Here is a 23,550-nt window from a genome sequence, read left to right as displayed (position 1 = left end):
CGGTGGGACTGAGGCTGCAGCCATAGCTCAGTGGTAGAGCATTTGCCTAGCATGCACTGGTGCTGTGTTCAATCCCCAGCAAGCCAGATACTAGTGAAAGAAAGAAAGAAGAAAAGACAAGACAAGACTATGCATGGCTTAGGTAGCAAAATCTTTCTGGAATAAAAGAAAGAAGCCAAAGTAAGTAGTGATGTTCTCACAGGAGATGGAAAACACAGAGCCTAACTTCCTCAGTGAAGCATGAAGCAATATCTAGAGTTCAGATACCAAGTCTAGAGTTCACACATTGGGGAAAGAATCGGAATAGTTACCATGAGGAAAAAAAGTTAGAATGGAGAGCAGCACAGGACGACAATTAAAATTTTTTTAATTCCAAGAAGTTCTCAAGAAGATAAGTAATCCTCAGTTTTGAAACCTCCTATTAAGTGAAATAGAAAAACCAAACAGTAAGGGCTGCACATGTAGCTCAGTGACAGAATGCTTGCCTAGAATGTGGATAACTGTGGGTTTGGGCCTCAGCACCACAAATGAACCAAAAGAGAAGTGGTTCAAGGAAAGAAATACTAATATTAAAAATTTTTAGAGGCCAGGGATTTAGCTCAGTGGTTCCACTGCATGCCTCGCAAGCACAAGGTCCCAAGTTCAATCCCTGGTACAAAAAAAAAGAGAAAAAAATTTAGAAAATATTGAAGGCATGGTGGTGAATACCTGTAACCCCAACTACTTAGCAGGAAGATTGCAAGTTCAAGGCAAGTCTGGGCAAATAAGTGAGACCTTATCCCAAAATAAAACCGCCACAACCTAAAAGGGGCTGGGCATGCATGTAAATAGCTCAGTGGTACAGTGCTTGCCTAGCATGCACAAGGCCCTAGATTCAATCCCCCCCAAGAAAAGAATTTTTTAAAGAAAATGAAAATAAAATAGACAAAAGGAAGACACTGAAAGAAAAACTCATTATCCACCGTAAACTTTTTATCATAAGCAGGTACTGCGTACTTCACTATTAATTTGTAAAAGATCTAATCTTAAAGCACTTCAGGCTTCAAGTTCCACACAAGCAGAGCCCTTATCTAGTTTTATTTACCAGCACAGGATCTGATATACAATAGACAACTGTCAAATGTTTCCTGAAATATTATGGTTTCCACAGATGCTATGTGAACAAAACAAAAGGGCACAGATGAAGCACACAAGGTGACAAAGGCGACCCCCAAAGATATGTCCAAAGACTAATGCCAGAACTTGTGAATGTGCAGTTCTTTGGAAAAGAGTTTTTGTAGATGTAGTTAAGGAGACTGTGAGACACAATCACCCTGCTTCCCAGGTGGGGATTAAATCCAATGACAAAGGTCCTTGTAAGAGAAGAGAGAAGACACAGGAGGGCACGTGAGGATGACAGCAGAGACTGGAGTGATGCAACTAAAGCCAAGGGAGCCTCTGGGGCAAGGACAGAGTATCCCATGGATACATGGCCCTGCCACCGTCCTGACTTCAGACTTTCTACTTCCAGAGCTTGACACAGTAAAATTCCACTGCTTAAGCTATGCAGTGCTGGCTATTTGTTTCGGCAGCTCTGGGAAACTAACACAAGGTCAGATATGTACACTATAATAAAGCATATGTTAAGCAGGCTACATAACAAGATGTGAAATGAACATCCATTAGCTAACACCCAGTCTTAAGTAATCCTGACACGCGGCCAATGTATTTCTGATCTAGACTTCAGACACAGCGGAAGCCCCTCTACTCCTTCTCCCTGATCGCCCTTTCTCCTCCCACCTCAGACGCAGCGCTACTCAAAGTTGAGTGCGGATCCGGGACAACGCTGTCACAGAGCTCACCTAGCAAGTGGGAGACCCTGAGTTTGACCTCCAGCACCACACACTCATGTACACACAAGTTGAGTGTATTATTCCCAAATGCACATTTATACACAAACAATACAGTTAGACTAGCTGTGCCACAGGAATTGGATAAAAATTACTCTACTTTCTTAATATCTGATATATAAATTAAATATTATATAATTGTATATTAAAATATATATATATATATAATATGTCCTGTGTTCATCTTTAGTGTACTCCTAAAAAAAGGAATTACCAGGTGTTCTTCCTTTTTAAAACTTGTTTTCCTTAAGTAAATAAACTTTATAACTTTATATCAATGTTCCCATAACTGACAAAAGTTCAAACTGAAGGTAACTTCAAGTAACATTTTATGGGAAAAGGTCATATTCTGTACTAAAGTTTTATTTTTAAATCACCCTGGAGTACGCATTTAGCAAAGACATTTGGAGTAAAAGCAACACACCTTCTGAATGAGGAGTTACCTGTGTAATATTTTTAGAAGACATGATTGCTTGATTATAGAATATGCGGCCGAAGTGATCACGATCTGGAAATGCATCTGCTTGGCGAGGTAAGTTGGCACCACCTGAGTCAACTGCTCGGGAAAATGAGAGAAGTAAGTACATCTCCATGCACAGAACACACTCTGCCCAGTCAGTCAGGTGTGCGTCAACGATGGTATCGGTTCTCTGTCTCTTTCACAAAAATCTTGTCCTATCTCTAAACTGAGAGTCCCTCTCCAATCCCCTAGTACAACCAAACATTCAGATTTTCCCAAACACACTAGGTTTTCCACCTCTGCAAAATCCTTCACGAATTTCTAGGACATTCTCTGGGACAAAAGCCACAGACACTGTAAATTCTTAACTAGTTGAGCTGAAAAAGTTTCCCTATTCTAAACCAACACAAAAGCCATCTACAGAATTCACATGATAGATTAAATCACACACTGCCTTCGGATACTGTTTCTACTCCAGATGGAAGTGGTGGGTAAGAGTGCCAGCCAAGCCAGAAGATGCACATTTACAATGCCAGCACACTGGGAAGCTGAGGCAAGAGGGTCACAAGGAGCCCAGCTTGAGCAATTTAGTAAGACCCTGTCTTAAAATTTTAAAAAAGAGCTGGAAGCTGGGCGTGGTGGCACACGCCTGTAATCCCAGCACTCGGGAGGCTGAGGCAGGAGGATCGCTATGAGTTCGAGACCAGCCTGGGCTACATAGTGAGTTCCAGGTCAGTCTCAACTACATAGTGAGACCCTGTCTCAAAAAAACAAAAAACAAAACAAAAAAGAGCTGAAAATGCAGCTCAGTGTGAAGGCCCTGGGTTCAATCCACAGTATTACAAAAACAAAACAAAACAAAAGTTTTTTTTAAAAAGAGTGCCAGCCAAGTTCAAAAGAGAACTTGCTCCTTTACAGTTGTAGGATTATAGGGTCTTCTGTCTTTCTCTGCCTTTGTTTCCTTACCCATGAAATGAAGAAAACAACAGCAGGTAAAGTTGTTATCGGGATGACATGAAATAATGTACGTAAGGGCTGAGCACACATGGCAAAAGTTAAAAAATAAAGTTAGCTAGCCCGAACTTATCCGTACTGCCCCTGGCCATCAGCCTTGAACTGCTATCCTGTCGCTAACACTGGCTCAACCCCCTCACCATGTCCCGAAGTGTCCAGAAACCCCCTGCCCACAGCCAGGCTCACCTGCTGCTGCGTCTCACACTGTGTGGGGCCAGGTAAATTCACTTTCCCAGGGGGAAAAACTCTGCATCACTACCTATTCGGATGCCTAGATAGATGAACAATATACTTGGAGTTTGAGCAGAGTAAAAAATCAGTATCCAGGAAGTGCCAATTTTTAATTGATCTCTTTCAGGTTCTTTTTGAAATATGCAATTTAAATGTATTCTGGTTTCAAAGGTTAACTTGACTTTCACTGGAAATTAAATTTACTTTAAACATCTGCTCAAATTATATAATGCTTAAGCATTTAACACATTACCCAGGCACTCAAGAGATTCATAACTATTAGTTCTTTTTAAAATAGCTTGTACCCACTTTGGTTAACAGGAATAAACCCATGTGTCCAGAAGAAACTGCTGTGTGTAAGCATTAGCGGAGGTTATTCCTCAATGACAGCTTCATGTACAGTTCTTATTTCATTTCCCCCCAGAGTTTTCAAGAAAGAACAAGCATTTCTTTTTAATCATGGAAGAAATCAGCAGCACTTTGAAATACACATTGGTGATGCCACTCAGGCGCCCTCCGGACGGCCTTGCACATCACCAGCTAGCAAGAGAGCTGTGGCTCTCGGGACTTGCCCAGGTAGATGCAGGGGAGCCGATTCTGCAGCGCAATTTCTTGTGCCCGAAGGTGTTTTTTCACAGTCACAGGGTAGTAAGTGCCTCCTTTGACAGTGGCATCATTGGCAACAATCATGCATTCTACTCTGAAAGGCAGAAACGGCAACAGAAAGAAAATATGAGAGACTGCTTCACAATTACAGGCCAACTTCAGCTCATTACAATACACTCCGAAATAACCTTCAACTTCTAGTACAGATTACTACTGACACTTACCAGTAGACAATCTTATGATATAAAGCAAGCTTTATTTTTACAATATAAAATGACTTTTTGTTTGGTTCATTTTGGTGGTACCAGAATTTGAACCCAAAGCCTCTACACCAAGCTACATACCCACTCCTTTTTTATTTTTTGAGACAGAGTCTTGCTAAATTATTAAATTGCCCAGGCTGGGCTTGAACTTGCAATCCTCCTGCCTCACCCTCCCAGAGTGAGGAAATTACAGGTGTGCACCACCATGTCTGGCTTAAAATTTTTACTTTTAACAAGTATGCAAACTCATACAGTACTTGAAGTTAAAGACTCATTAGTTCTGTATTAATAGTAAAAAAACTAACAACATAAGCCATGGAATGGTTCAGAATGGTTGTCTGAATGAAAAAGTCCGAACAAGATGAAGGCCCTAAGCTCATGGCAATCCTCCTGCCTTAGCCTCCTGAGTCCTGGGATGACAGGCCTGCACCACCACCCTGCCTAACATAATACAGAAAGGGAGAAAGGGAGGGAGAGTCTTAGGTAGAGGAACTGCCTCATAATAAACCTTCAAAGTTTCCTTTTAGGAAAGTAATTTGAAAAAAACAGAAACAGACTTGCTAAAAGTGCTGACATTTATTTTTGTGTTTTCAAGAGATCTTCAATGTTACTGCCATCTGCTTTTCCAAAAAAATTTCTAAAAAACAGTCTAAAATACAACATTTATCTTGTGTAAAGACACATGGATGCAAACTTTAAAAGAGCACACAGAAAATATATGAAAGGAACAGTTACAGGGAGTCAACGGTGCCCTTCTCACCACCTCAGTCTGTTGGGTACAAGGGCGCACAAGTGACAAAGGGCCAGGTGACAAAGGAAGACAGCCAGGAAGGGGAGCACAGAGCACCCCGTGGAACCACAGGACCAGCGGTTGCTGGAATCAGAGGCAGTGACAGCTCGCACTTTACCATACTCGATGTTCTTCGGACCCACGGTGTTGTGTTACCCGCTGTCCGTTCCCTGGCACCCTCCAGGCCAGCCCACTAAATCCCAGCAGAAAACAGGAAATATCTAGGGCAAGACAAACAAGCTTCTCTCTGAGCATCAATCTGAAGTTATACAAAGCCCTTTTCTATATTATAATTAACATTTCATAGCGTGGAGTGCAAACTTTTAGTGACTTCACCATTAAACAAACCACTTCGGGGAAAATCTAGGGCGACAGTGGGCTGCTGGGAGCGACCCCGCACCGCCATCCCGCAGCTCAGTGCCACACCGGGAAGCTCTGGAAGTACGGGCTGTGAAGTCAGACAAAGCCAGGCTGGAATTCAGGTCCTGCTACTTGCCAGCTATGTGATGTTAGACAAGAGACAGAGCTGCTTCAGCTCCTCTATTAAGATCTCAAACATGTGACAGAATGAGAAATAAACTTAGTCCGACACAATAGCACACTGCACATCTGCAGTACTGGTTTTGCCTCCCCAGCCTCTGTGACTTTGACACTGGAAGTAAATTCTCCTTCAGCACCTACTTCTTCTCCATCTTTAATCTATGTGGTTTGAGAGGCCCTGACCCCAGTGCCCACCTCCACAAGGAAGCATGTGAACCAGGCCTCGAGACTCAGAGCCACACTGCAGCTCAGCCATGGCCAGGCCCAAGACCGCTCCCTCCACCATAGCTCCTAAACGCCACCCCTCTCTGAGTCTGAGGGCCTGGTTCTAGGAAGAAATTCAACAAAAGGCAAGCAGGCCAGGGGCAGAAACAGTCAGTGAGCTGACGAGAGACTGAGCTCTGAGACTTAGCCACACTGAAAATTAGGAGAAAGAGTCCATGAAATCTCTTTTCTGCTTCAACTACTCTGAGCAAACTCTGTTCATCAGGTTTTGCCAGAGAAAGAATATGGACCATACATTGTTCAACCATGTTTCTAGGGATAGAAGAGCCATTTAGAATACAATAAAGTGCTGCTACTTTACACCTGTTAAATGAGTGAACTCCTGTTCAGTCATAATACCCAACACTAGCACAGCTCTAATGATCAAATAAAATCAGTCACTCCTGCCCTTACCCACATGGAAAGAACTCTCTGATGGGCTACAATACATGTACCTAACATGGATCCCTGTTTATCGATGTCCTTAGAGAAAAACCTGAGAGCCAGTGTCAGTAAAAAAGTTTTTGGTCGCAGTTTATAGTCCAGGGTAGAATTAAACAAGAGTGTCTTCTGGTATCTCTTTATTTGATATCACTGAGGAATAAGGGGATTCCATCCCAACTAGAGAAAACAAAAATTGCCTTCTATGTAAGCATGATACAAGTTCACTGTCTCATGCCAGAACTAACCAACAGTCAACTTGGTTTACATATGTATCCATTACTCTACTCAGCAAATACTTTTTTATGTGCCTCCTATATGCCATGTCCCATTCTAGAAAATAACAACACAGGGGTAAAGAAAAAGGACAAAATCCCTGATTTTGCAGAGAGGTCTATGCCAGTTGAGAGGACTGGTTAGGGATGGCAAACAACTTAACAAGCATACAAAATAATTTCTGATCCTAAATGCTATGAAGATACAATAAAGTAACATAAGTATAAAATTATGGTATTGATTATATGATAAGATTATCACAAAGCAAGGTAAAAAGATGATGTGATGAAACAAGGTAACTATGACGGGAGCTATGTTAAGATAGAACAATCAAGGAACGATAGCACAACAGCAGCCACTCATTCCCACATGCCAATCACAGGACGAGCGCTGTTCTAAGACACGACACATCTCACTCACAGGTGGGGAAAACAGGCACAGAGACATTAAGCACCTTGCCACCACTCACCTACCAATGAGTGGGAAAGGCAGGTCTGAACCCAGGTGGTCTGGCTCTAGAGTGCACACTCCAGCATGAAGCCAAGGGAAACCGGAATGAGGAGGGGGAGTCACTGGGGCACGCCATGCTGGAGAAGTGTGTGACTGCAGCCCCAGAAGCAACAAAGAGCACGATGTCGTCTAGAAACAAGAGCAGGGTAGCTAAAACGTTACAATAAAAGGGTGAGGAGGGATCAGATCTGATAGGACCTTGTCAAGGAAAGGAGCCTGAATTGCCAGAGAGAAGGGACATCACTCAATGACTCTTCAGCTAGTCACTGATACATCTGTAAACCAAGTCCTTGCCATCCAACTGCTTCTAAATCTATTCCATCCAAGGTTCCTCCTTAAATGTCTTGGTGTCTACTTCAGAAATTATCACAGAGCCTATGATATAGTAAGAAATGCAATTTTGGCCTCCCCCCTCCATTTTAGGAGCACAGAGCTCCTAAAGCCCTTGTCATTTCTAGGTGACAGCAGTATCTCTTGTTATTCACAAGTCCCGTTTAACCAGACCCGACTCGGGTTACATACACCATAACGCCCTGGTTTGCAAAACTCTATGTGTGTCAGAGGCTTGGTCCCCAGGTGGTGCAACTCCCCCGGGAGAGGACCTTGTCAGAGGTCCTTAAGTCTGAAGCGACATTTCTCAGGGGCTGTGAGGCCGACGCCCACAGATTCACACTGTGTTTGGTCCAACACATACTCCATGCCATCGCCAAGCACCATTCTCACCAAAATGGCGCGCAGGCGGCCAACACTCTTGCGAACCTTCAGAACTGTGGCCTAATAAACCTCTAAACTTACTTCCCAGGCAGCCTGCCTCAGATATTCTATTATAGTAACATGAAACTGACTAATACAAGCTAATACTTTTAGAGCGCTTATATTCTGACCATGTCTTACCACGCCACATGAGGTCAGTGTGGAATTTTCCACTTGTGGTGTGGAAAATATTGGAAATACTGTATAGAATTATCACCAGGCTATGTGTATGAAACATAAACGAATCTCACATTTAGACTTGGGTCCCATCCCCAAGGTAACTCATTCTGTATATCCAAGTATTCCGAAATTTAAAATATGAAACACTGCTATCATTTTGGGTATAAAGTTGTACTAAATTCTTAGTACAGTCATGCACCACATGAAGGTGTTTCAGTTAACAACAGAGCACATGGACAGTGTCAGTCTAAGGGATTATCACAGCTGCCTTGGTTTGTGTGAACACCCTCTACTCTATGATGTGCATGTGATCTGTTTCTCAGGTCACATAACAGTCGGTAAGCAATGCAGAACCACTGTGTATACATAGGGGAAAAAGAGGAAGGTGTGGACAGTCATTATTACAATTACAAGCATGAAGAAGAGAAATTATTCTGCATATACACTTCCATGATACAGGAGTTTAGGTTAATCCTGCATTAAGATCACCATTTTTAAAAACAGTTTAAAGTGTCCCATAAGATTCAAACAAAAAAAAGCTTCTACAATGACTGAACACTAAGCAAAAAGCCATGGAGTGTGCTGGGGGAAAACAGAGGAAACTAAATGAAAGGAGGAACAACAATGGCCCAGTGGTGGCTGCACCTCCCCTGGTGGCCCAGGACACGGGAGAGGATGCAGAAGGCCCAGGACGAGTGCGAGAGTCAGCTCAGTCAGCAGTCCACCTGCTGAGCTCACAGACGGTTACTCAGAGCCTGCAGACGGGGGTGGCTGTGATGGCATCCTCTCTCAGAGCTTCAGGGAGGACTGGGCTGGGAGGGCCTGTTGCAGTCCTGCATGGTACCTGCCTGGGGAAGCGACATTAATCCTCCACAGAGAGGACATTCACATGCAGCACGCAGCAATGTAGGGTCCCCAAGGAACCACAGGCAGGGCTGATTAAAATGCAGATGGCAGGGCCCACCCTGAGCCATTCTGACTTAGTACCTCCAGGAAAACACCTGAGAATCTGCTTCTCTAACCAGCATACAGGTGAGGCTGGTACCGCCCAGGGACTACAGATGGAGCAGGAGTACTCCTCTAAGATGGGGCTCTCACCCGGTGGGTCCACAGACCAACTGTAGGACCACAGAACTCTCTCCATGCCAGGCCCACACCTGGAGAGGATAACCGCCAAGATCTGGATGGGATCCCAGGGATCTTTGCTGGGATTTTTCCTCTTGATTTTTGTCTGCAAAGCTCCACGAATGAAACCTGGTATGGTAGTGCATGCCTGTAATTCCCAGCACCTTGGGAAGCTGAAGCAGTATGATTGCAAATACATGACCAACCCAGGCAATGTAGCAGCTTGGTGGAGCTCCTATCTCAAAATAAATAGGGCCAGGATGCAGCTCAGTACAAAAGCCCTGGCTTTAATCCATAGCTCTGAAGAAAAATAAAAAGCTCCACAAATGGCTCTTCTGCAGGCTCAAGGAGGATACTCAGTTCCCGAACAACACTGCTAGCATGAACCTCATGCTCACATGCAAAGTGAGCGCTGCATGCCTGCCTCCCACCCGACCCTCCTTCTGACCCTCATGCGAGAGCACAGATAAGAGGCTCACCCTGATACCCTTCCAATGCCGGTGATGATGCCACCCGCAGGGACTTCTTCATCGCCATACAGCTGGTACCCTGCAAACTGGGACAACTCCAGAAATGGAGACCTGAGGGAAAAGGAGATCTTCTGAACTGATGTCCTTCAATACACATATATACTTACACGATCACACAAGGAAAAGGATATCTTTTTTGAGGCAAAGTCCCCAATATGCATGTTGCATACAAAAATCTACAAAACAAAATCTGACGTGAATGTCTTGAGGACTTATACAGTATGTACACAGGACAGGATGCTCGGTACTTAAAGTGTTATACAAATGTGTTTATTAACAGAAAAAGAACAGCAGCGAGCACTACATGGCACCACATGCCAGGCTCTCCTGCAAGGGCCCCTAAACACTAATGCACTGGGTCCTCAGAAGGACCTTAGGAGGCAGGAACTTTATTCTGCTCCCCAGTGCAGCCCTAGCACCTGAAACAGTGCCTGATGCACAGGAGGCTCGAAGTACATAGCTGCTGTTTCAAACTTACGATAACAACCAGAACTCGAAACCGCTATTTACCACACTGCCTGACAAGCCCAGTACCACGAGACAGAGAACACTGAGTCAATATTTGGGGCAGTACCAACCCTGGGTCAATAAGATTGTCGATTCTTTCTCTGGGCAACAGTTTTCCTCTCGACATATGAAGTGTTCGGGCTTTTTCACTGCCACCTATGAGAAAAACACATTTAACTTAATTCCTGAAAAACACATAATGCTCAATCTAAATTAAATAGTTCGTTGTGGCCAGGCATGGTGGCAAACACCTGTGATCCAAGGAACAAGGTAAAGAGTTTCCACTGCAGGAGGGAAGACAGAAAATGAGCAGTTTAAATTCTGTGGCAAGCTAGAAGGCTTCTGACCAGGGGTCAGTGTGCGCCTTCGGGTTTGGACTGGGGATTTGCGGGCAGCACCCCAGTTTAAAGGTGTCTGACATAAATGTTGCGCATGGTCCTGACAGCAGAAGGCACCAGCTCAGGTGTTTTTGAGTTTGCACACATTTGGCACTGTCCTCTTCTCCTGAAGTACTAGTAAAATCAGAGATAGATTGAATTCAGGGTCTTCACCTTGAGCTACACTGAGTTGTCCGGATTGGGCTTGTATTTGGGATCCTCTTGCCTCAGCCTTCCAGAATGCTAGGGTTACAAGTGTGCACAACATTGTCACCTTCTAATCTTTTAAAACAGGGCCTGGGATCTGGCTCAGTGGTTCTGCTGCCTGCCTTGCAAGCACAAGGCCCCAAGTTTGATCTCCAGTACCAAAAACAAACAAACAAAAATACAATAAACATAATTCTGGGAGGGAAAGAGGTAAATTACAAGAGAATATAAATTCAGTCAAACTATTTTTGTTATGGGGTAGGAGAAAGAGGAAAGAAGAGGTTGAAAGGTCAGAGAATACTTACTTCTGAGAATAATGAACACACTTACTCTCATGATTGTGGTCATGGTTTCAAGGGGGATGCTGTGCTTACTTCATGTCAAGTATATGTCAATAAAGTGTTTGAAAATATATATGAAAAGAAATACAAGCCACAGCACTCTGAGGAAAGCCAGGCCTGGGGGAGGCTAGGTCAAGAAGTGTGAGGAGGGAGAAAGGCCAGGTGAAAAGGCCGAGTAAGAGGTGCTTAGGGAAAGAGTGCTGAAGACAGCGTCCTTCTTGTGGCCATAGGGGCGTGGGTGAATTCTGGCCACAGGAAGCAGCAGTGCCACCCTTGGAGGGCGCAGAATGCAGAACTGAGCTCCCCACAGGACCGAGAATGGAGGCCACAGACAGCGCCCCCTAGCTTCCATCCTTCCACATCTCACACTGAAGATCAGTCTCTGACCGGACTCCACACAGGGAGGCTGGGCCCTTTCCAGAACCTCTTGTTAACTGTTAACTCTATGCACTGATGTACTGCAGGGATCCTAGGATAAACTCACCTTGCTCACTTGTCACCGCCCCTCTGCACTGAGGCCCGTGGGAGCGCAGGACGCAGTCTGGCTTAAATCTTCAAGTATCTTCCACAATCCTGCAAGCCTTCTCTTTCACTCATTAAAACAAAACCGTTTCTGCTTTTTTTATACCCATAAAGTTACTGCCTGACGTTAAAAACAAAACACTTCTGAATTTATCAAAACACTTAGAGTCCTTCAATGAACTTGAGTTAATCCAAACCCTTATTTCTGGCTACCATGAATCACAAATGCTGATGACAGGTCAGCATTCACACAGCCTACATGTCCAAATAGGGACAGGGAGATCAGAGCTAGTACAACCCTGAGAAGAAACGTGACACAAAAGCAGAGGCAATGCTGAGAAGGAAATAAACAACAAAGAGGGCAAGAGTTATCTAATCTGAGCCAGGCACAATGGCGCAGGCCTGTGATTCCAGCGCTCTGGGAGGCTGAGGCAGGAGGAGCACAAGCTGAAGCTCAGCCTTGGTAACTTAGTGACTTAGCAAGACTTGTTCTCAAAATGAAAAATAAAAGGGCCCAGAGATGTAGCTCAGTCCAAAGGCCCCTGGGTTCAATTTCCCAAATTTTTATAAAAAATAAAATTACCTAATTTGTGTTAACCTTCTTATTTATCACAAATAATCTTGAATAAAAAAATGTCAAGAGTTTACTAAACACTTGCCCCTTTTTTCTGTCTGAACATTATTTAGGAAACTGCATGAATTGATAAATCAAGATCTCTGAATTCTTCAGTGATGGGGAGGCGGGGAGAGGGAAATGAATACTCTCTAAATATGAATACAATCATTGCCAAATGAAATGAAAGGCATTCACAGAGCAAAATCATAGAAGAAAATATCCAGAGTAAGGTGTGGAAAATCCTCTAAACAAAAACAAAGACAGACACCTACCCACCCACCCACATACACGCACACAAATACACACATATATTTTGCTATTAAACTTACTATGAAGTTGCCTTGAGGTGCATCAAAACATGTTTAGAGCCAGGTATGGTGGTGCTCACATGGAATCATAGCACTTGAGGAGGCAGAGACAGGAGGATCGCAAGTTTAAGCCCAGTCTGGGCAATTTAGCAATTTAGCAGGTCCCAAAAATTCTTTTGAAAAGAGGGATCTGGGAATATAGTTCAGTGAAAGGGCCTTGAGTTCAATGCCCAGTACCAGAAAAAAAAAAAATGTAAGCTTAGGACTAGGAATGTAGCTCAGTAGTAGAGTATTCGTCTAGCATGCATAAAGCCATGGGTTTGATCCCCAGCAATGCAGAAAAAAATGTTTTTCTCTTTGTATTTTTCTCTATTTTCTAAAATTTCTATGAGTATATACTATTTTTGCAGGCAGTGGCACCACTGAGCTAAAGCCTTGGCCTAACATGTATGTATATGTATGTATATATATTTTTGAGGGGAGATTGGTTTTTTGAGACAGGGTCTCACTATGTAGTGGAGATGGATCTGGAACTCACTATGTAACCTAGGCTGGTCTCAAACTCACACCGATCCTCCTGCCTCAGCCTCCCGAGTACTGGGATTACAGGCATGCACCACCATGCCCAGCATGTATATACTTTTATATGCGTGTATAATACCCATTTTTATGCACAACAGGGAAGGAAAGGGCTGTCCTTCCTCCTGTCCCCATTCCACCTTCCCAGACTGGTCTGCACACAGGGTCTGCAGACCCCACTATCCTCTGCAGCACACAGTGCTATAGGACTTTTTCCTTTTTTTGCAGCACTGGGTAGGGGGTTGGACCCAAGATCTTTGCACTCAGCTACATCCCCAGCACCCCCACCCCTTTTTTTGGCACCAGGGATCAAACTCGGGTCCTTGAGCTTGCGAGACAGGTGGCGGAACCACTAAGCTAAATCCCCAGCCCCCTTGGCCTTTACAGATGTCCACCTCCATGCTCAGGTAATATTCTTTATATATGACAAGTACAGTACCTAATTTACAGATGGAAGGAGCAAATATAAAGTCATTTTGTTTTTAACCCTCCCATCACCCTCACGGTTAGGATTGGAACAATTATCATCATGTGAAGAATGAGGTCCCTGCCTCCTCCATCCCTCTCTGATCTGCATGTCCGGGTCATGGTAACTTTTAATGGATGTCATTGATTTTGTTTTTTTCAGCTAAACACTGTATAAAAAGATAGAGACCAAGATCTTCTATAATTATTTACTGTTCTTTTCCATGAATTCTAAATGATCTATTAAGTCAAAAGAAATGTGTGCTTAAAAGTAACACCTATAATTCACAAATCTACTCCTAATTTCAAGTGTGAGTTTCAGATATAAATGAGACACTGAAAATTTACTAGAGGGATGAAATGATTTAACCAAAGGTACATGGTTATAAAAACAACAAAGCAGCTGGGGATGTAGCTCAGCAGCACCACGCCTGCCTGGCAAGCACAAGGTGCTCAGTTCCATTTCCAGAATGGAAAAACAAACAAAACCAGTTCACCCCACCACTGTCAAAATTCTTTATAGGACCAAAATACCGACTTAGTTCTTCCCTATACACATATAAATAGCCAACTTTTGATGGTCTCTCCATTCATTCACCATTAATTATCTTGCTTCCATAACATCATCAGAGGAGGAAAATATATAAATACTATTATTATTTCCCTAATTATTTCCACAGAGAGTCTGTCCTCTAGATGTGATAACATTATATTTAGAACTACAGTATGATACTGGGGAGAATGTTTTTTTAACGAAAGCTACAAAATTAATGCAACTTCTTCTAAATTAGGTACTGACATGAAGAATTATTTTGAAAATAAGATCCTTAGTTTCTTTTTTTCTTTTTCTCTTACTTTCAAGTTATATAGCCTCTAAAGTAAAAATATAATTTATACCCAGAGTAGTGCAACAGAATCATTGCACAGGGTGGGATATTCCTCTCTGCAGTGGAATTTCTTTCCAGAAAAAGAATGTCAGGTGTAGTGGTACACACCTGTAATCCCAGTACTTGGGAGGTTGAGGCAGGAGGATAGCCATGAGTTTGAGGTCAAGTACACAATGAGGTCAAGTCCAGTCTGAACTATATAGCAAGACCCTATCTCAAAATTACAACAACAGGCCGGGCGTGGTGGCACATGCCTGTAATCCCAGCACTCAGGAGGCTGAGGCAGGAGGATCGTTATGAGTTCGAGACCAGCCTGAGCTACACAGTGAGTTCCAGGTCAGTCTCAACTACATAGTGAGACCCTGTCTCAAAAAACAAACAAACAAACAAAAATACAACAGGCCAAATCCCGGTGAACAGCAGGGTAGACCAGAACAGCAAGGCTGCAGGCAGATCAAGCCAGGGCCCCCCTCCAACCCCAGTAGCTCAGGCACACAGGCCCAAATGAAAGGCCTGCAAAGAAAAGTGCTGCTCAGGTACATAAGCGTCAGCCAGAGGACCATCCCATACCATCAGTCAGTACACAAAGACCCTAGCCAGAAGCCTGCTCAGACACCAGAATGAGGGAATGGGGTGCAAAGCCCCCAACCAAAGGCCCTCCCAGACAACACCTATATAAGTGGGCAGGCCCTAGACAGAGGCACGCCTAGATACGATCCCAAGTGTGCATAGATAGGCCCCAGCCAGAAACCTGCTCAGACAACAGGTCAGCTCAGGGATCCAGAAGGCCACCATTCAGAATCTAGGAATTGTACTGGTGAGCAGCAAAGAAAAGGCCACTTGGTGCCTTGCTGAGAAGTGAAGACCACAGGGTGAGCAAAAAGTTGCCTTAACAAAGGCACAGCAGGCTGCATCTGATGAAAGGAAAAGAAACATAAACAAGTCTCAAAACCAGACTTCCAGATCACCTAAGGCAACCCCAAAGGGAAACGAGATAGAACAATCTGATACTCAACCACCTGGACTCCCTGAACTGGCAATGAAAGAGGATTTGGAAAAAATGAAATCAGAAATAATTTCTCAGATATCAACAGATATTGTGCCCATAGTGCACGACATGATTAATAAATCTAGAGCAGACACAGATGAAAAAAAAAAAAAGAGCTGAGGAACATGATGAAAACCCAACAAACATAGGAAACAAATGGAATCCATAAAACAGATGCAAACAGATTTCTAACAGATTAAAACCTCCACTGAGGACCAGGGATTTAACTCAGTGGTTACAGCGCCTGCCTTGCAAGCACAAGGACCCCCCGCAAAAAAAACTCCATTGAAAGTTTACACAGCAAAATGAGCCATTGTGAGGACAGAATTTCAGATACAGAATAGAGGATTACAATTAGTGAAAGGAAAAGAAAATTTTCTTAAAAATAGTAAGGGACCATAAGAAATCAATCAAGCAGCTGCTAGACAATGCAAAGAACAATAACATAAGACTGATCAGATTCAATGAAGAAACAAGAAAGAGTGCAGACAACATAAAAAAAAAAAAGTTCACAGAAGTAATGGCAGAAAACTTCCCAAGGAAGGGAAAAGAACTGACATACAGATAAGTGAGGCATATAGGACTCCAACTAGCCATGATCAAAAAGCAAAACAAAAAAAAAATCTACACATAGGCATATAGTAGTTAAAATTCCAGAAACCCAACAGAAAAACAAAATTCTATAAGCAGTTAGAGGAAAAAAAAAAATCACATACAAAAAAAAAGCCCATTATAATTATAGCATACTTCTCAACACAAACACTCAAGGTAAGAAGAGCTTGGAGTGATGTATTTCAAGCCCTAAAGAAAAACAACCTCAAACCCAGATTAATGTACCCTGCAAAACTATCTTTCAAAATTGATGAAGAAATAAGATACTTTCATGATAAAGAGCACCTGACGAACTTCATGAATACATGTACTCCAAAAAATTTTAAACAACATCTTAGGAAAAAACAATGAGGATCACAACCCCATGAAGCCCAGCAGAATGAATCCATCAGGCATGACAAGAAATTAAATGCAAAGGGGGAGAATCCAACAAAAATAAAAAGTCATGACAAGGATAAATCAATACATATCAGATATAACCATCAATGTTAATGGTCTCAATTCACCAATCAAAAGAAATAGACTGGCAGAATAGGTCAATAAGCAAGATCCAACAATACATACATAAAAGAATCACATTTAATTCAAAAAGAAACTCATAGACTGAAAGTTAAAGAGTGGAAAACAATACTCCACGCAACAGGAATCCAAAAAACAGCAGGAGTAACTATTCTCTTTGCAGATCAAGTGGATTTCAAACCAACACATTAAGAGAGACAAAGAAGGGTACTACATCCTTGTAAAGGGAACAATTCAACAAGAAGAGATGATAATCATTAATTTATATGCATCAAACACTAGTACACCCAACTATATAAAACAAATACTAACAGACATGAAAAATATCAAAGAAACACTAATACTATAGTAGTGAGGGACCTCAATACCCCACTGTCACAAATAGATAGATAAACCAGACAAAAAATAAACAACAAAATACTAAAACTCAATCAAACTCTTGAACAAATGAACTCAACAGATGTTTACAGAGTGTTCCACCCCACAAAATCAGAATACATATTATTTTCAGCTGCACAAGGGTTATTCTCCAAAATAGACCATATACTCACTCCTAGAACATGTTTAAGTAAGTGCAAAGCAATTGAAGTTATCTCCTGTATATTATCAGACCATGTGATGAAACTGGAGATCAACAGCAAAAAAAAAAAAACTGCAAAAATTTCATAAACACATGGAAATTGAACAACACACTTCTGAATAACCAATGGGTCACAGAGAAAATTAAAGAAGAAAACAGGCAGTTTCTACAATTACAAGATAATGACTACAATGTATCAGAATCTATGGACAAAATGAAAGCAGTCTTACTAGGGAAATTCATAGCACTGAATACTCATACTAGGAAAACAGAGAGAGCTCAATTAAGTAACCTAATGCTGAACTTCAAGCTTCTAGAAAAAGAAGAGCAGGACAAACACAAAGCTCATACAAAGGAGGAAATCATAAAGATCAGAGCAGAAATCAATGCAATGAGATTGAGAGAACAATAAAAAAAAAAAAATCAATGAAGCCAAGAGTTGGTTCTTTGAAAGAATCAACAAAACTGACAAACCCTTAGCCAACCTTATCAAAGAAAGGTAAGAAAAGGCCCAAATCCATGCAATTAGGAATGCAAAGGGTGAAATTACAATGGACCCAGCAGAAATCCAGAGGATCATCAATACCTACTTCGACAACCTATACACCAGTAAGAAGGAAAACACAGAAGAAATGCACAGATTCTTAGGTACGTATAAATTACTAAAGTTGAGTGAAGAAGACTTAAAAATTCTAAAGAACTCAATATCAATCAATGAAATTGAAAATGTAATTAAAAACCTACCAACTAAGAAAAGCCCAGGCCACACCTGAGAAACTACATGAATATCAAACCAGCACTACAAGCAATTCTAAACAAGATCCTAGAAAAAAACAATGAAGGCAACAACGCCATGAGGCCCAACAGAGCAAATCAAATAGGCAAGGCAAGAAATTAAAAGGAGAAGGTGAAAAAGTAAAAAGAGTCAACAAAAGGCCAATAACATGTCAATAATAAGTCAGTACATATCAGTTATAACCAGCAATGTCAATGGCCTCAACTCACCAATCAAGAGAAATACACTGGCAAAATGGAATAAGAAGCAAAATCCAACAATATGTTGTATACAAGAAACACACCTAGTGCAAAAAGAAGCCCATAGACTGAAAGTGAAAAGATAGAAAACAATTCTCCATGTGACAGGAGCCCAGAAAAAAACAGGGGTAGCAATCTTATTTGCAGGCAAAGTAAATTTCAAACCAAAACTGAATCTAGTATTATTGATGTAGGACAGTACTGTATCATACCTCTATGAATGTAAAATATCTTGTACCTGCTTTATGATACATAGTAGGGACCATGCTTTATCAGAGCTACATTTAATGATATTACTCTAGAATGTTCTCTTTCCAGATGATGATTAAGAGGCTAATAGAAAAAATGGTGACAGTTACTACAACAGCAACAGAACTTTGCTGTTGTCTGGATATTATTCTTTTCTTTGTTTTTTTGTTTTTTGTTTTTTTTTTAATGGAATGTGCTGAATGTCTATAATTTTGTTCAGATGACTGCAGAACCTGGAAAAGCTGTTGCTGCTATTGATGCATAACATACTACTATTAGTCTATACACACACACACACACACACACACACATATATAAATTGAATTTTGGGAAACTTTAACGGTGCTGTCAACTTTGGAAAAAGTCATCCCAATTTACTGTGTTGACTTGGTATTGTACAGAAATGGACAACCATATTGGTCTAGAAATGTTAACTTATTTTTTTTCCATGTGTACAGGGGTAACACATCGTACTAAATATGTAAGGTCATATCTACCTGGTTTGATTACAGAAACTAATATTCTATAAATAATGAAAAAAAGAATAAGATAAGACTATAAGAGCGAGAAGCAATTTAAATATGTTCAGGGACCATTTTCATCTCCAGAATTAAGGATTATTTTGATGTTACATCATTGCCTTTTCTCTTTTACTTTCCTTTTTAGTTTTATTTTAGGATTCCCTATTTTTAATGTTCATACAGAGATTTCTTTAACTGAAATACCAAATAGTTGCTTTGGTGTGAAAAACTATAGTAGTACACAGGATCCTAATGAGATAATTAATAATGTGAAATAGGAAGTAAAGGGCTAAAGGTGTAAGGAAAGTGGGAAGAGTGGGGGAAAGGTAATAAGGGAGGGGAAAATATATGAGAAACTGAAAAAATGGAAATAAAGTGTTTATAAATGGGGAGGGGAGGAGGGGGTGAAGGGAGGGTAGGGACAAGGGTAAAAATGAGACCTATTATGTAAAGACCTATTATGTAAAGGTACAGAATCCCAATGATGAATGTAATTGTATTGTATACCTAGATTGTACCAGTAACCTCAATAAAGAAAAAAAAAAATAACAAAGAAAAGCCCAGGCCCTGATGGCTTCACTGCCGAATTCTACAAGACATTTAGAGAGGAACTACTGCCATTACTGTTTAAACTCTTCAATGAAATTGAAAGGGAAGCAATACTCCCAAATTCATTCCTGGAAGCAAGCATCACCTTGATCCCCAAAGCAGAGAAAGACCCAACCAAAAAAGAGAACTATAGGCCAATCTTACCAATGAACACAGATGCAAAAATCCCTAAGATACTGGCAAACAGAATGCAGAAGATCATCAAGAAGATCATACACCCTGACCAAGTGGGATTCATTCCAGGGATGCAGGGATGGTTCAACATACACAAATCAATAAATGTAATACACTGTATTAATAGAGCCAAGGACAAAAGCCATATGATCATCTCAATAGATGCAGAAAATACATTCAACAAAATCCAACACTCACTCATGATAAAAACCGTACCAAAAAAAACTGGAATAGACAGTCTCTACCTCGACTTAATAAAAGGTATCTATGAAAAACCATCTGCCAATTATCATAATAAATGGTCAAAAAGTGAAATCTGGGCCAGGGATTTAGCTCAGTGGTTCCGCCACCTGCCTTGCAAGTGCAAAGTCCTGAGTTCGATCCCTGGTACTAAAAAAATTTTTTTAAATAAATGAAGAAAAAAAACTGAAATCCTTCACACTAAAATCAGGGAAAAGACAAGGATGTTCACTATAACCACTCATGTTCAATACAGTTTTGGAAATATTAGCCACAGTAAATTAAACAAGAGAAAGAAATAAAAGAAATAAAGATAGGAAATGAAGTCAAACTGTCATTATTTGCAGATGACATGATACTCTATATAGAAGACCCCAAGAACTCCACCAAAAGTCTTCTAAACTTAATAACCAAATTCAGCAAAGTAGCTGGATATAAGGTTAACAATAAAAATCAATAGCTTTCCTGTACATGAACAGCAGACTCACTGAAAAATGAACTGGAGGGCCAGGGATTTAGCTCAGTGGTTCTGCGGCCTGCCTTGCAAGCGCAACGACATGAGTTCGATCCCCGGTACCAAAAAAAAAGGAACTGGAGAAACAACTCCCTTTACAATAGCATCCCAAAAAATGAAATACCTAGGAATCACCCTAATGAAAGAACTCTACTCTGAAAGCTATAGCACTCTGAAAAAAGAGATTGAAGAGGATATCAGAAAATGGAAAGACATCCCTTGCTCCTAGGTAGGAAGAACTAATACAGTGAAAATGGCCATACTTCCAAAACTGCTAAACAGATTCAATGCAATCCCAATTGAAATCCCAACAGCATATTTCACAGAACTAAAAAAAATTCCAAAAATTCATTTGGAACCAGAAGAGACCTAGATGAGCAAGACCTAGATGAGCAAAACCAATTCTAGGCAACAAAGACAAGGTAGGGGGCATCACTATCCCCAACTTGAAACTATACCTCAAAACTACTGTCATAAAAACAGCATAGTACTGGCAAAAAAACAGACCCGAGGACCAATGATATGGATTAAAAGACATAAAAATGACTCTAGACACATTCAGCCACCTCATCTTTGACGAAAGACCCAAACACTCTCACTGGAGGAAAGACAGCCTCTTGAATAAAGTGTGCTGGAAAATTTGAGTTTCAACTTGCCAAAGATTCAAACTAGACCTATATCCCTCACCATGCACTAAACTAAAATCGAAATGGATTAAGAGTTAAATACTAAAACAGAAACTCTAAACCAGCTGGAAGAGAGGTTAAGTAGAACTCTTGAAGACATAGGTGTAGGAAAAGATTTCATGAACAAACGTCAGTTGCATGTGAACTAGCACAATCAACAAGTGGGATCTCTTCTTATTAACAAGCATCTGCAAAATGCTTAACAAGCAAGAGAAACCACCAACAGCATGAAGACAGAATTCACAATGCAGACAAAAATTTTTACCAGCTGTTCCTCAGACAAAGGTCTACTATCTAGAATATATAGAGAACTTAAAAAAAATCAGACCTCCCAAATTTAAAAATTTAATCCAAAACTAAAAATCTAATCCAAATTTAAAATTTAGTCTAAAAATGGGCATCTGGGCCAGGGATTTAGCTCAGTGGATCTGTCGCCTGCCTCACAAATGCAAGGGCCAGAGTTCAATCCCCAATACCAAAATAAAACCTCAAAAACAAAACAAAAATGGGCATCTGAGAAATGAAAAGACATTTCTCAGACCAAGAAGTAGAAATAGCAAATAAACATATAAAAAAAAATGTTCAACATCACTGGTCACTCGTGAGATACAAATGAAAACAATGAGATTCCACCTCATCCCAGAAAGAATGGCTGCTATCAAGAAATCAACCAATAACAAATGCTGGTGGGGATCTGGGGAAAAAGAAACACTTTTTCCACTGCTGGTGGGAGTGTAGTGCAACCACTGTGGAAATCAGTATGAAGATACCTCAAAGAACTAGGATTAGAGGTCCCATCTGACCCAGCTATTCCCCTGCTCAGTATTTTCCTCAAAGAATTAATAGAATCATACCACCACAATATATGTGCATCCATGTTCATAGTGGCACAGTTTGTAATAGCTAAAACTGTGAAGCAGCCTAATTGACTGTATAAAGAAAATGTGGGGTTTTTTAAAAATAAAATGGAGTACTACTCAGCCATAAAGAATGAGAAATTAGAGACATTTATAGCTAAATGGATGCACTTTTTTTTTTTTTTTTTTTTTTTTTTTTTTTGGTACAGGGGAACAAACTCAGGCCCTTGTGCTGTGAGACAGGCAGCAGAACCACTGAGCCAAATCCCCATCCCCTTAGGGGATACTCTTCAGTGAAATAAACAGGACACACATGTGTAAATACTGAATAGTTTCTCTGGTGTAACTGAAAGTGTAAATAAGGACTAAAAGGTACAATAGATGTGAAACAGGAAGAAAAGGGCAAAGGGGATGGAGAAGTGGGAGGAGTAGAGGAAAGGAAAGAAGGGAATGGAATTAATATGAGAGAAAGAAAAAATGGGAATAAAGTCTTTGTGAATAGGGAGGAGCAGAGGAATTGAAGGGAGGGCAGGGCAATGGACAAAAAAGTAAGAGCCAAGACAGACTACGTAAAGGTACAAATTTCCAGTGATGAATGTCATTATACTGTACACCTAAAATGTACCAATAAAATTAATATTTAAAAAATACAACAACAAAAAAATGAAATAAAATAAAAATAAGAAGTTCAAAGCCAGGTGTGGTGGCACACACCTATAATCCCAGGAGGCTGAGACAGGAGGACTGCCATGAGTTCAAGGCCACTCTGGGCTACATAGTGAGTTCCAGACCAGCCTGTACATAGTGAGACCCTGCCTCAAAAAAAATAAAATAAATAAATAAGAAAGGAAAAAATATATATATAAATAAGAAGATATATATCTATATAGATATAGATATAGATATAGATAGATAGATAGATAGATAGATGATAGATATGGAGTCCAAGCCCAGCCTGGGCAACTTAGTGAGACTATCTCAAAATGCATAAATCAGGGATGGTGGCTCATGCCTATGATCCCAGCACTCAGGAGGGCTGAGGCAGGAGAATCATTTCAAGTTTCAGGTCAGACCAGGCTACACAGTGAGTTCAAGGCCAACTTGAAAACATCAGGAGATCATGGCTCAAGAAATAAAACAAGAAACATAGAAAAGGGACAGGGAGAGAGAGAGAGAGAAAGAGAGAGAGAGACAGAGAGAGAGAGAGAGAGAGAGAGAGAGAGAG

At 41.1% G+C, this 23,550-nt stretch overlaps 1 protein-coding gene across 2 annotated transcripts in view; it reads right to left on the bottom strand.

Annotated features, from left to right (window-relative positions):
• Nucleotides 1-23,550, bottom strand: part of Mccc2 (methylcrotonoyl-CoA carboxylase 2) — a 78,187-nt gene that overhangs the window by 43,017 nt on the left and 11,620 nt on the right. For both annotated transcript variants that reach the window (XM_010637322.3, XM_010637324.3), the window contains exons 3-6: nt 10,451-10,535; nt 9,822-9,923; nt 4,167-4,294; nt 2,333-2,445 (exon numbers count right to left, since the gene is read on the bottom strand). In XM_010637322.3, the coding sequence (XP_010635624.1) occupies nt 2,333-2,445; nt 4,167-4,294; nt 9,822-9,923; nt 10,451-10,535 (428 nt within the window). The remainder of the gene's footprint in view (nt 1-2,332; nt 2,446-4,166; nt 4,295-9,821; nt 9,924-10,450; nt 10,536-23,550) is intronic.

This window comes from Fukomys damarensis, unplaced genomic scaffold (assembly GCF_012274545.1).
Source record: "Fukomys damarensis isolate Sample0158 unplaced genomic scaffold, DMR_v1.0_HiC HiC_scaffold_1, whole genome shotgun sequence".
NCBI lineage: Eukaryota > Metazoa > Chordata > Mammalia > Rodentia > Bathyergidae > Fukomys > Fukomys damarensis.
The sequence above is the reverse complement of the archived record's forward strand: the minus strand, read 5'-3'. Positions and strand labels throughout refer to the sequence as shown.